The sequence below is a fragment of the Salvia splendens genome, chromosome 11 (assembly GCF_004379255.2).
Source record: "Salvia splendens isolate huo1 chromosome 11, SspV2, whole genome shotgun sequence".
NCBI classification, from domain to species: Eukaryota; Viridiplantae; Streptophyta; class Magnoliopsida; order Lamiales; family Lamiaceae; genus Salvia; species Salvia splendens.
Window position 1 is genome coordinate 5,716,189 of NC_056042.1, and position 14,914 is coordinate 5,731,102.

General features: G+C 33.8%; 2 protein-coding genes across 2 annotated transcripts; both read left to right on the forward strand.

The window, feature by feature from the left end:
* The first annotated feature begins 11,937 nt into the window (after nucleotides 1-11,937).
* On the forward strand, nucleotides 11,938-13,012 carry LOC121755208. Its single transcript, XM_042150494.1, has 2 exons — nucleotides 11,938-12,445; nucleotides 12,542-13,012. Exons 1-2 carry the CDS (start codon nucleotides 12,371-12,373, stop codon nucleotides 12,923-12,925), a joined length of 459 nt encoding a protein of 152 aa, XP_042006428.1. The 5' UTR covers nucleotides 11,938-12,370; the 3' UTR covers nucleotides 12,926-13,012.
* A 485-nt stretch (nucleotides 13,013-13,497) lies between these two features.
* LOC121755167 lies at nucleotides 13,498-14,914 on the forward strand. The gene has a single exon (XM_042150456.1). The coding sequence runs from the start codon at nucleotides 13,505-13,507 to the stop codon at nucleotides 14,813-14,815; it is 1,311 nt and encodes a 436-aa protein (XP_042006390.1). The 5' UTR covers nucleotides 13,498-13,504; the 3' UTR covers nucleotides 14,816-14,914.

Below are 14,914 nucleotides of genomic sequence, written 5' to 3' on the forward strand. Positions count from 1 at the left end.
TTCTAATCTCCTGTGTCTCTCCGTTTTCCAAATAATCAGTTACTAATACTATCATTAAATGATTTAATAATACTCCCTCCCTCTCATTAAAAATTACACACTTTTCAACTCCCTCTCATTCAAAATGAAACACTTTCCTTTTGGGTGGTCCCAATCAAAATAATTCATTATTAAAAATGAAAATATTTTTTCCTCTACTTTATTATCTCTCTTACTTTACTCTCTCCACTTTCCATACAAAATAGAGTTACATAAATTCTCATGCCGCTCAAGAAAGGGATCATCTTCCTTGGGACGGATGGAGTACTAGTTGGTAAATATATTACCATTCATGTAAATGAATAAAAAATGATTTGATTTTACTAAATTATGGAATAATAATAATAGCGTTCATATAAGTTATCCAACATGAACAAATTTTATTATTTTTTTTATCATTTTAATTAAACTTGATTTTACAATTAAAATTGATCCATATTCAAACTTCATACTTACATCTGAATTTTAGTTATAGTATTAAATTTGTATGCAATTAAAATAAAGATAAAGTTATCATACTCACAAAAATAGAGTGAATTATACAAATATAATTTATAAATAAATTGTTTTTTCGTGTGAAAACGAAAAGGTTGTCAAATTCATTACACAAGTCAATTGCACTTAATAAAATAGTAGTTGAAGAGAAGAGACGGTGGTAAATGGTAATGTAGTGGAAGTGGTAAATTGTTAATTGATAGTGGGAGAGTAGATTAAGTGAGAAGTAGGTGATTGGAGCAAGTGAGGTGAGAGAAAGAGAGGGAGATGCATTTGAAATTATTTTAGTTGCAAAGTCATTGTTTTCAAAAAATTTGGAGGGATGGGGCCCATGCAAGGATAAAAGAGCCAGGTGTTGGATTTTTTGGGTGTAGAAAGACCAAATTAGACCTGAGGATTAGGGAAATGACAAATAAGGACAGTGGGGGTCAACCTGGGCTACTTATTTATGCGCAAACCAAATAAAAGAAATGTAATTTAAAATGATTATTTTGATTTAGTCGTTTGTATTTTAGGCGAATGGGGTCTTGACTCTTTTGTCCAAACAGAGGTCCAAGTCCAACAATGCAAACTGGATACTCTGCTGACTGCTATCCTGCCTTTTTAAGTCAGCTCTTCTTTTGGGGGTGGGGGGTGGGGGATGCTTTAAAATATTATGGGCTTCTTTGTTAATCGTGCTAGATTTAATTTAAAACAAACATGTAGCTAAGTTATTAACTGTTAAGGCAAAAGATTAAACTAAAAAACTTGCTTCTAATAATTCATATTGGAAGCCCTCTCTGTCATGTCACTATTTTCCGTTTTTTTTTCCTGCACCAGGTCACAACTTCCACAATAAACATCATCTCTTCACGCCTCTTATATAAATTTACATTATTCGTTGATTTAATTTAAAGTTGAAATACAAGACATTATATAATACAAAATTACTTCATAAAAAATAAAATGAAATTACAATTCCTATAAATTTTAAAAAGGGAAAAGCTATGGTTATGGCTGACCATAATAGAGCATTGTAGTCATCATAGGGGAAAAACATATCATAGAAGTTAATAACCCTATTTAATGTTTATGTACTTTTACTAAACAACCCTTTACCAATATTGGAATTCTTCAATGTACTTTTTGGAAATGGCGTGAGAGCATTCGCAGTGGTAGAAGGACGGCGTCCGTCCATGCCAGCGGCGCGGCGGAACGCTACTCGCCGCTGCGCTCTTGCCGCTGGCGCGGCGCGGCGCGGCGCTGCTCTTAGCTAAAAGCACGTCCGTGCCAGCGAGCAGCTGACGTGGCTCCTGATTGGCCAGCGGCAAATCCGTTGGAATTTTTTTTAAACGGATTTTAATTAAAAATTTTGATTAAAAATAAAAAAATTCCCACTTCCCAAAAAATTATATCCGTTTTCTCCCCACTTTTAATTTATTTTTCAATTTTTTCCCCAAAAATACACATTTTCATATATAAATACCCCCACTTCCACACAAAAAATTTCACACCACACTACACAATTCCCATCTAAATTCTCTCATTTCCATTCTTACAATTCTCAATCTTTCTTTCACTCTTACAACAAAAAAATGTCTGGCTCCGACGATCACCCATCCGACTCCCACAGTTAGAACCACGAATGGTTCGGTTCACAACCATTTCATAGTCCGAAAACGGAATTTTTGGCCCCTCCTCAAACCCAAAGTTCGCAAGCTCTGGGTGGCTACCTGCCTTACCTGGGTCGACGACCAAAATGCCCCCGATGGGCAATACGGGTGGGCACCCGAACCACCTGTATCTAAAGTGGGAGGGAGCGGCGGCTCTCAAACTCATACTCTTCCTACTCGTGGTGTCAGCACCCCGTTCACTCCGGGGGAGATGGAGTAATTATTCAAAGAGTTTTTATCTATCTCTGAAGATCTGGAGATTGGCACAAACCAATCTGGGGACCATTTTTGGTGGCGCATCTGTCGCCGGTACAATGAAAATCGGCCGGCTGGAACAATCGAGCGCAACGAGAGTATGGTGTGCAATGCCATATACAGAGCAAACGAAGAAATCCAAAAGTTCCAGTGGTGTTACCTCCAGGAAGAGCGATCGGCGGGTAGCGGCCGAAGCGAGGTCGACATCATCAGTGCCGCGTTGGTGACCTACCAATCCCAACACTACAAACTGTTTAAGTACCTCAATGTTTGGCAGGAGGTGTGTGGGCATCCGAAGTATAGGGGAGACGTAGCATCCTCCTCTAGCTCCTCCGGCAAACGGTCGAGGTCGGTATCCCTATCCGACGCCGACTCCGATGAGGTGTCCACCCAGTTCACCGGAGCTAACTTGGGTAGCCCCGATGCCGGCCCGAGTAGTTCCCAACGCCGGCCACAAGGAAGGAAGAAGTCGACGGCCAACCTCTGTCGCGCCGCGACTCTATCCGCCCCCGCTTCCTTTGTGCCACCTCAACCCCCCCACCAACTCGTCAACTCAATTTGGCCGATAGGTCAAATATGACCCCCAAGCAACTTCGATCGCATGTGGCAATGATACGGGGTCTCCAAAGAACATTGGGGGTAGAGCCGGATGAATAGTCTTCCACGAGGGTATTTTAGCCTTTAATTATGTAATTTTTATTTTTTAGGAGTTTAATTATATAATTTTTATTTTTTAGGTGTTTAATTATATAATTTTTATTTTTTAGGTGTTTAATTATGTAATTTTTAATTTTAGGATTTTAATTATGTAATTTTTAATTTTTAGAATTTCAATTATGTAATTTTTAATTTTTTTGTAATTTGTAATATTATTCTGGGTATTTTTAATGAATTTTAATTTTGTGGAAATGTTTTTATTTAAATTGAATAATAGAATGGTGGGACCCTTGAGCTTGTCCTTGCGGAAGAGCACGAATGTGGGTGTTGTGCTCTTACCTAAGAGCATGGGGTAAAAAATTAATAAAAGTGGGTCCGGGCCCACATCCGTGCTAGTTGGCAAGAGCACGGATAGGGATGCTCTGAAAGACTGAATCGGCAAAATGAAGATATAAAGTTAGTTTTAATTTATTAAAATTTATTTATTTTAGATACTTTCATACTAACATTTAAAATCATAGATAACTTAGAATTAACTTATTTATATATTATTGATATATTTGTGTGTATACTGATTAGTATGAAAATTGTAATATCTGTACAGTACATTACACCTGTCCACAAAAAATAGATTATTTTTACTATTTTGGTTCGTCTATCAAAATTACACCAATTTCTAAATTTAGAAAGTTTTAAACTTTTTAATACTATTAATAATTTAGAATCCACATTAAAACCTATGTCATACAATACAATTTAGTGTTTTTTCCATTTTTGTTACTTTACCAATTACACATTAAAACTCGTGTCATATAATACAATTTAGTGGACGGAGATAATACAATTTTAATTAACACAATACAAAACAAATTACTAAAAAGTCAAAAAATATAGACGCATTTTTTTTGTTCTTAAATTTTTCTCTCTCTTATATTACTCTTTATTTTATTTACTTTGTCATTTTTTTTACTTTATTACATATCCTTAACACATTAAATATCTGTTTTAAGCCTTATGCCAAAAAAGAAGTGTCTCGGTTATGAAGGAACAGAGAGAGTAACATTTACCGTAACACTCCAAAATGTCTAACAATATGAATATTATTACATTACAACTAATTGCGATTCTAAAAAATAAATATAATTAGTAAATAAATAAGTATACTAAACCCTATGAGTAATAGAAATTTCTAACATGATTTAATGTTATAATCGTCAAAATTACCGACTGCTATATAGTATCACGAGTTCATATTAACAACGGCTATAGTTCGTGTAGCACAATGTCATTACTTAATATATTTAATTGTAAATTTATATAGCATATAGTTTGTTATACACGTTAATATCAAGTACCAAAATATATTTTGGTGTATAAAGTTATAATTATGAATTCTTATTAATCAATATACTAAAATATGGTGTTGTATCTTAATTATATACTCTTGTATTAATGTTATATAAAGTTATTATTATTGATTAATAATATTATGAATTATTAATGTTTCATATACTATACCATATATCGTGTTATTATAATTAATACTATGAACTATCATAGTTTTACATATTGTAATATTATGGAGTTTTATAAACTGATAATCTAATAGTAGTACTAGAACTTGCTAGATTAGGCCATTAGTGGGAAAAAATTTTGAAGATATGGAATGGTTGATCTAAGCTTATATTTATCAGTTTAACATAATTGAAAAATCAATTAGAAATAAAATTGATTGATTCAAATTAATTAGTTGGGTTTCATTAGATCAATTGGGAAAAATAAACGCTTGGATACTCTTTTAGTTCGCTCCGTACAAGAGTATGCACTTTTGAATTTTAGATACTATTTTATCTCTAATAAAGTGAAACTCATTCTCTACTAATAAAACTGTACTTACTTTTTCTTTTTATATCTCTCTCACTTCTGTTACTTTACCTGTTGTGCATTAGTTTTTGGACCGATCAAAAGTGCACGCTCTTGTAGAACGAAATGTGTATTATTTCCATTATATATATATATATATATATATATATATATAGGGATGTATTCATTTCCTTTTCCTATATTTCATCCTTTTTCCTTCTTAATATCAGTCATTAGATTAGAGAAATGGACGGTCAAGATCAACATTGGGTAATTAATCCCGTGTTGCATTATTTGTCATATTTTGTGCATTATGAGGATACAATAGTAATCTAATAATGGCTAGAAACCGCTACGAATAATACACCACATGGTCACGAGTAATGCATATAATTGCCTATATAATGCACAATATGTGAACTGCAATGCATACGAACAAGATGTGTTGTGTTATGATGTTTGACACACGTTTCTTGTTTCCCCTAAGGGTTTAATAAGCTTAGGGGCTAGGGTATAGTACGTAGACATGTATGTAATCTTCACATGGTAACGAGTAATGGATATATTTGACTATATAATGCACAATTTGTGAACTGCAATGCATACGAACAAGATGTGCTGTGTTATGATGTTTGACACACGTTTCTTGTTTCCCCTAAGGGTTTAATAAGCTTAGGGGCTAGGGTATAGTACGTACGCATTAATAACAAATTATAAAACGATACGAATAATTCACCAAATTGTCACGAGTAATGGATGTTATTAACTATATAATGCACAATATGTGAACTGCAATGCATACGAATAAGATGTACCATGTTATGATGTTTGACACACGTTTCTTGTTTCCCCTAAGGGTTTAATAAGCTTAGGGGCTAGGGTATAGTACGTAGACATTACTAAATGCACGTATGTAATCTTCAATCTGTTGATTAACCCATATACACAATACCTCTAATAATGCATAATATACTGAGATAATGACAATTAACAGCTACATAATGCACTACCTAAACCAAATAATGCACATACGTATATTCCAATAACAACAATTTGTTAGTAATGTCTACGTACTATACCCTAGCCCCTAAGCTTATTAAACCCTTTGGGGAAACAAGAAACGTGTGTCAAACATCATAACATGGTACATCTTATTCGTATGCATTGCAGTTCACATATTGTGCATTATATAGTTAATAACATCCATTACTCGTGACAATTTGGTGAATTATTCGTATCGTTTTATAATTTGTTATTAATGCGTACGTACTATACCCTAGCCCCTAAGCTTATTAAACCCTTAGGGGAAACAAGAAACGTGTGTCAAACATCATAACACAGCACAACTTGTTCGTATGCATTGCAGTTCACAAATTGTGCATTATATAGTCAATTATATCCATTACTCGTTACCATGTGAAGATTACATACGTGTCTACGTACTATACCCTAGCCCCTAAGCTTATTAAACCCTTAGGGGAAACAAGAAACGTGTGTCCAAACATCATAACATGGTACATCTTATTCGTATGCATTGCAGTTCACATATTGTGCATTATATAGTCAATTATATGCATTACTCGTGACCATGTGGTGCATTATTCGCAGATACCAAAATGTGGCAGTTACTTTTCCGTCAAATGTCAATAATAACCCTGTAATGCATACAACCACCTTCTATAATGCAACACGGTACCAGTTTTATAGAATCAATCTGATCCGTTGATGCCTTAGATCTAATGCGTAATATTAAGAAGGAAAAAGGATCTAAGATGTGAAAAGGAGAATAACGTTCCCCTATATATATATATATAGAGTATTGATCATATGATAACCCTTAAATACCGTAATAACCCTATAACCAAATCTGGACCACACATATTTCTAATCATGCGGTTGAGATTCAAACTTAGATTTACTTCATAAAAAAAAGCGCGGGGGTAAAACTGTCATTTCTCTCATTTAATTTCTGAATTTTGCCAAATATCACGTAAAATGATAAAATGATAGGTTTATTGCATAGAATGATAGTTTTGAGATTCAAACTAAGATTTACTTCATAAAAAAAGTGCGGGGGTAAAACTGTCATTTCCCTCATTTAATTTCTGAATTTCGCCAAATATCACGTAAAATGATAAAATGATAGCATAGAATGATAGTTTTGCCGGATAGAATGATACTCTGAGTTGATAAAATGATACTTTTGACTGACTGATAAAATGATAGGTTTATTGCATAGAATGATAGTTTTGCCGAATAGAATGATACTCTGAGTTGATAAAATGATACTTTTGACTGTCTGATAAAATGATAAAATGATAGGTTTATTGAATAGAATGATAGTTTTGCCGGATATAGTGATACTCTGAGTTGATAAAATGATACTTTTAGCTTATAAATGTTAGGTTTACTGCATAAAATGATAGTTTTGTCGGATAGAATGATACTTTCAGCCGATAGAATGATAGTTTTGCCGGGTAGAATGATACTTTCAGCCGATAGAATGATATGTATTTTTGGTGTATAAAATGACATTTTTGTTTAATAAAATGATACTTTTACCTGATAAAATGATAATCTAAGCGGATAAAATTACAGAAACCTTATAAAAATTATAGTTTTTCCGGATAGAATGATACTCTGAGTTGATAAAGTGATACTTTTAGCTTATAATTGTTAGGTTTACTGCATAAAATGATAGTTTTGCCGGATAGAATGATACTTTCAGCCGATAGAATGATAGTTTTGTCGGGTGGAATGATACTTTCAGTCGATAGAATGATAGGTATTTTTGGTGTATAAAATGACATTTTTGTTTAATAAAATGATACTTTTACCTGATAAAATGATAATCTAAGCGGATAAATGACAGTAACCTTATAAAAATGATACTCTGAGTTGATAAAATGATACGTTTACTGCTTTGTAGGTTTGTATATTATGTATTGTGCCGATTATATTAGGTTTATTGCATAGAATGATAGTTTTGCCGGATAGAATGATACTCTGAGTTGATAAAATGATACTTTTGACTAACTGATAAAATGATAAAATGATATATGTTAGGTTTATTGCATAGAATGATAGTTTTGCCGGATAGAATGATACTCTGAGTTGATAAAATGATACTTTTGACTGACTGATAAAATGATAAAATGATAGGTTTATTGCATAGAATGATAGTTTTGCCGGATAGAATGATACTCTGAGTTGATAAAATGATACTTTTGACTGACTGATAAAATGATATATGTTAGGTTTATTGCATAGAATGATAGTTTTGCCGGATAGAATGATACTCTGAGTTGATAAAATGATACTTTTGACTGACTGATAAAATGATAAAATGAGTGAAATTCAGAAATTAAATGAGCGAAATTTGGATACGTAAATTTTATCATGAGCGAAATGACATATTTACCCTGCGCTTTTTTTATGAAGTAAATCTAAGTTTGAATCTAGACCACGTGATTTTAAAAATGTGTGGTCCAGATTTAGTTATAGGGTTATTACGGAAATTGGGGTTATCATTATAATGCACCCCTATATATATATATATATATATATATATATATATATAGGGTAGTGATCAAGATATAACTAATCTTAAGTGTATAACTAGAGAACAAATCTCAGCCACACAAATAAATGGAACAAATATTATTTATTTTAATAATACAAAATAGACCAAGGGCATTTTCGGAAATTACTTTATGAAATTCATAAGCTGGAATTGAGAAATTCATCCAATTTCACCGGATCTTCTTCCTCCTCTATCTGCGCCACCGCCACCTCCGCCACCATAGTCTCCGATTTTGGTGGTGCACGCACTGCTCCGAAGATCCGTCCGGAAATTTCTCCCGCGTGATCGGCGACTACGGATCTGGAAATGTCGAATGCGCCGACGCCGTCATGGCGGCGATTCCATTTCAGTTTACTCATTGCTATTGTTATGTGTGACATGTTTTCTGAAGCCATGGTTAGAGGTTGAGAGTTGAAACTTCTTCAGCAAATAGCATAATGAAATTTCTTATTTTCGTATTATGCATTTAATTGTTAGTCTTTCGGCTTCAAGATGAAGTGGATACATGCCTTACTATGTTGTATCAGTAAAGTTGAAGGAAAGCTCTTACTACATAGCCTGAATATCTGTTTAGGAAATCGACCCAAAATTTATTAGTTTATACATATTATTCTAATATACATAAGGCTTGAATGGTAGGGCTGAAAGTTCCTGAAAGGGCATTGTTCACCACCACTTTCCCCTGATTGGTAGCTATGATTTTACTTCACTCTTGTTTACAAAACACATCACTCTTATAATAAGATTTTACTTCACTTTTGTTTACAAAACACATCACTCTTATTCTGATTTTACTTCACTCTTGTTTACAAAACACATCACTCTTATTATGATTTTACTTCACTCTTGTTCAGAAAACACTTCACTCTTGTTCACAAAACACATCACTCTTATTCTGATTTTACTTCACTCTTGTTCACAAAACACTTCACTCTTGTTAAGAAAACACTTCACTCTTGTTCACAAAACACATCACTCTTATTCTGATTTTACTTCACTCTTGTTCACAAAACACATCACTCTTATTCCGATTTTACTTCACTCTTGTTTACAAAACAAATCACTCTTTTACTTCACTCTTGTTTACAAAGCACAACACTCTTATTGTTAAGTTACTTCACTCTTGTTTACAAAACACGTCACTCTTATTGTGATTTTACTTCACTCTTGTTTACAAAACACATCACTCTTATTCTGATTTTACTTCACTCTTGTTTACAAAACACATCACTATTATTCTGATTTTACTTCACTCTTGTTTACAAATTACATCACTCTTATTCTTATTTTACTTCACTCTTGTTTACAAAACACAAAGAACAACACATAAATATGAAGTGATCTAATTCCAAACTCAAGCACCATCAAGATTCAAGAAATCAAATTCTCATAATAGTAGTGATAAAAAATATATGCCAGTGCAGCAAACACAAAATTGAAGCAAATTAAGTGCATTATTTAGCAACAATTATCCGAAACTGAAACTCTAATCAACAAAAATCAATGATTTCTGTGAGCATGGAAGTAGAATATGACAGTAGCAGCAGTGGCAATGGCTGTGACCATCCACCTCCTTCCACCGCCGATCTCCCTAATCACCATCTCCTTCTCATCAAAGCACATCTGCATTTCCTACTCCGCCAAATCTTCCGATTCTACTTCTCCACAATCCTTTCCAAAACCTGGATTCGCTCATCTCTAGCATCCAATTCCACCATCAGCGACGTATTTTTCCTCCAATTCAGCGTCCGATTCCTGCAGAACGTGACGACGGCGACGCCAACATTGACGAGAAGGTTGAATCGCGCGAATTTTGCAGAAGAGAGAAGAAATGGTTGAATCGCACAATGAGGTTGAATCTTCTGCCGCCGCTGCGACAACGGCAGGTACAAGGCGGTGATGAGGATGGAGAAGAGAAGAAGAGGAGATGAATTCTAATTTGCCGACGTATCCTATTTTTGGATATGCAATGACCATTATACCCCTGCCTTGTTATTGTAGAGTAAATTTGTGATTGAGGGAACTAATTTCTCCTTAAATTCAAAAATTAATACTAGCCCTTGATTTTTTTGATCTTGTGGCTATTATTTGTTCTCTAGTTATATGGTTAAGAGGTGTTTGCCATAGATCATGACCCTATATATATATATATATATATATATATATATATATATATAGTACACAAATTAATAATTATTGTATAATCTATAAAATTATTTTTTATTTTTAAAATTAATTGATAACATGACAGTGTACTAATCATACGAAATTTGCAAATTAATAGTATAATATTAAACAATTTAATGTGATATAGTAATTATTATTATTATTACCATTATTAATTTTATATTAATGTTTTTGCTATTGTCGCTTATTTTATTATAATAACATTATTTTTAAAATTATCTTTGAGTTCAAATGTTATACTCCTACTTTGTATCACTAAATTTATAGTATTAATTTATCATATACTATTAGTATTACGAGTAATTATTATTTAATTATTAGTACAAAACGTGACCGTACACTTTAGACCTGTACAGTAAAAAGAATTTAAATTCTATTATGTTATATTACATTTACTTTATATTGTTAATTTTTACTATTATAAATAAAAATCTGAGAAAATGAGTATAAAGCGTTATAAGAAGTTAAGGTAAATATTGGTGGAAGTGTTAAGACCATCTCCATCGGTGACCATGGAGAGAAGGTCACCCACATAAGACAAAAAAGATGCAATTAAAAATAACTCTAAATAAAAAAACCCAACCCAACCCTTTCTTCCATTGTCACCCTGCCGGCCCAAGTAAAAAGTGGGTGTCATTGACACATGTCTTTCTCCTATTGGACAATATTGATTACTTTTTTTTATTTCTTTACTTTTATTTATTGATTTATTTTATCACTAGTTGTACAAATTTGGTCACTAGTTTAATCTTGAACATTTTACACTAAATTAATTTTTGATTTTTTTATTAATTTTAGTTATGAATTTGTTTTATTCAATTATTATTATATTTATCCATATATCCTTCCAATACTCATTGTGAAACGTTATTCCAAAAAAGCCATTTGAATTAATTTATTTTAGTTATTAATTTAATTAATTTAATTATTATTATTTTGTCTTTATATATCATTTCAAAACTCATGTGAATTATTCTTCCAAACATTCATGTGGGCCTCTTCTGAAAAATTCACGTGAACTAGTTCATTTTATTATGATTAATTATTATTTCTTTATTATTTGCTACTTATTTTATTGTGCTTCATTTTTTCTATATATATCCCACTAAGCATTGCAAAACTCTTCACAGACAAACTAACTTTATTTTCATTCTTGTTTTGATAAATTTGGTTTCATGGATCCAAATCAGACTATAGTCCTTTTTTCCCAAACTCCCAATTTTTTTCAAATCCGGAGTATTCACAAAACCTTGAATTTTCTCCAAATCTAAGCCAAATTCCTACATCTACTGAAATTCCCACGTCTGGAAATATCACCCGCAATTTGTTCGGAGATGTCCAACAAGCGAACAAAAATCAGAAGAGCTCAAAAAATGTGAGTTAGGGTGTGAAAGAAGATATAACACTTATGTCTTCTTGGATTTATGCAAGCGAAGATAGTGTGCGGGGTAAAAATCAGGAGGGAGATACATTATGGCTAAATGTCCATAAATTGTATCATGAATGCCAAACAGAAAATCCAGATGAAATTAACAAAAGAAATATGGACTCTTTGAAGGGTCGATAGAAACGACTTAACGGAAACGGCAACAAATGGGTGGCTGCTTGCAGAGCTGCCAACGCCCGAAAGAGGAGCGGAATGAGCGACCAGGATGTTGAGAAGGAAGCTCATAGCATCTACAAAGGCGACGGAGGCAACGACTTTCATGATTTGGTAGTGTTTAATGAAGTTATGAGTAAACATGAGAAGTGAAGTGTTCATGATGCAACACAGGTATTTCATGACAATGAAAATTTTGCTAATGAACAGGATGGTAGCAACTCAAAGAGGACAAAGACTTTTGAATCCGGCGAGTATACTATCCCTTCAAATCCGGAAACTCCAACATCTGGACATTCAACTAGTTCTCGACCTATAGGCAGAGACAAGGCAAAAAGAAAAGGAAAAGGCAAGGTAACACAATCTGATTCTATTAATGCACAATGCGTTGCAGATCTTCATGCACTTAGGCTAGCTAAAGATAATGAGAACGAAATAGCAAGGGCTCGACTGCAGCTAGAACGTGAAAAGCTGGATAGGCCATCTATGAAGATGTACCAAAAAATGTTGCTTAAGTTGTTGGAGAAAGAGCACTTGTCCCCAGAAGATCAAGACATGAAACGCAACCTAACAGAGATTCTGTTTGGAAAATGAATGCTTTTAGTTTGAGATGAGTTTGGTGTGAGAATAAGTTATGTAATATTAGTTTGGTGTGATCTTAGTTGTAGTAATATTTGTATGGTGTGCTTTTAATTATGTAATGTTAGTTTTGTGTAATCTTAATTTGCTTCATTTGGTGTGATCTTTGTTTGCACTTTATGTAATATAAATTTACGTTATATAAATTAGTGTCACATGCATTTTCTGCAAAAGTAAGTGGGATGTCACAAACATCATTGTTGACCACATGCATTTGCAGAAATGATTTTGATATCACATGCATTTACCCGTACAAATAATTATTAAGATGTCAGGAACATTACTTCTATATCACATGCAAAATTAAGTGGGATGTCAGTAACAATATGTCACATGCATTTTCTGCAAAAGTGATTGAAATGTCACAATCGGAATTACTTTATCACATGCATTTCCTGGCAAAAGTGATTGATATGTCACATGCATTACTGCAAGTGTGTCTATCACATGTGTAGGTGAAAAAGTATTTAGTTTATAAATAGCTTGTGAATTCTTTTTGAAGATAACACCAAATACTCACTCCATTTCCAAAAAATGTCTTCCAGTGAAAACTCATCACTTTCATCAGATTCAAGTTCTGATGATTCAAATACCATTGCACTCAATCAATGGGAAGAACGAGTTTCTCAACAAAATCATCAAATTTATACAATTTTTGAGAATATGTTATCTAACATTCCCAATCTAACTGCAGGGGTCCAAGCTTCTAGAGTCAGAAAACGGTATTGTGACAGGCAACGCGAGATTGGTGCTGAGCGTTTGATCAATGACTATTTTGGTCCCAACCCGACATACGGACCAAAGGTGTTCCGACACCGATTTCGCATGCACAAATCCGTATTCCTTCGGATAGTAGAAGCTGTAACTGCTAACGATGAGTATTTTCAGGAGAGACGCGATGCTGCTAGGAGACAAAGTTTGTCCTCTTTACAGAAGTGTACAGGAGCTATGCGGGTGTTGGCGTATGGGACATCATCCGATGTCGTCGATGAATATTTGCGGATGAGTTCAACGGCGACAAGAGATTCTCTAATGCATTTTATTGATGGTGTTATTTCATGTTTTGGTGCCACATATCTTAGAAGACCTACTGAACAAGATATGGCTAGACTTCTATATGTAGCAGATCAACGTGGTTTCCCAGGCATGATAGGGAGTATAGACTGCATGCATTGGCAGTGGAAAAATTGTCCTAACGCATGGGCTGGACAATATACAGGGAGAAGTGGAAAACCAACGATCATTTTGGAAGCTGTGGCATCATACGACTTATGGATATGGCATGCATTCTTTGGGACTCCAGGTTCGTGCAATGATATTAATGTACTCCCTCGGTCTCCTGTTTTTGATGATGTCTTAGAAGGTCGAGCACCATATGTTAATTACGTTGTGAATGGTCATCAATATAATAGGGCGTATTATCTTACTGATGGCATATATCCTGCATGGGCTACATTTGTCAAGTCAATCACTTATCCACAAACTCAAAAGCATAAGTTGTTTGCTCAACACCAAGAGTCTATTAGAAAAGATGTTGAGCGAGTATGTGGAGTCCTACAAGCACGTTTCGCATTTTTGCGAAGGCCGTGTCTTGTATGGGATAAGATTTTGATGGGAAAAATTATGATGGCTTGTATCATCATGCATAATATGACAGTAGAAGATGAACGTGATACATATCAAAATTATTATTATGCCACTGAGTTTATTCAAGATACGCATACAAGAGTACATGAAGAAAATGTTGAAGCCTTTCGCTATTCCACTCAACGGATCGGGAGCTTGTCATCATATATGACTAATCGAGCTCAACTCCGCAATAGAGAAGCTCATATTGCTCTTTGAGAAGATTTGATTGGGCACATTTGTATTAAATTTCGTACAAACAATTAAATATGTACTAATGTTTATCTTGTTTAAGCTAGCTTTTTTTTCCACTCTTCA

Excerpts from the sequence above, each read along its gene's own strand:
- LOC121755167 (XM_042150456.1), top strand. The coding sequence starts at position 13,505 with ATGTCTTCCAGTGAAAACTCATCACTTTCATCAGATTCAAGTTCTGAT.
- LOC121755208 (XM_042150494.1), top strand. The coding sequence starts at position 12,371 with ATGAGCGACCAGGATGTTGAGAAGGAAGCTCATAGCATCTACAAAGGC. Across the intron at positions 12,446-12,541 it reads GCAACGACTTTCATGATTTG|GATGGTAGCAACTCAAAGAG; the intron begins GTAGTGTTTAAT and ends GCTAATGAACAG.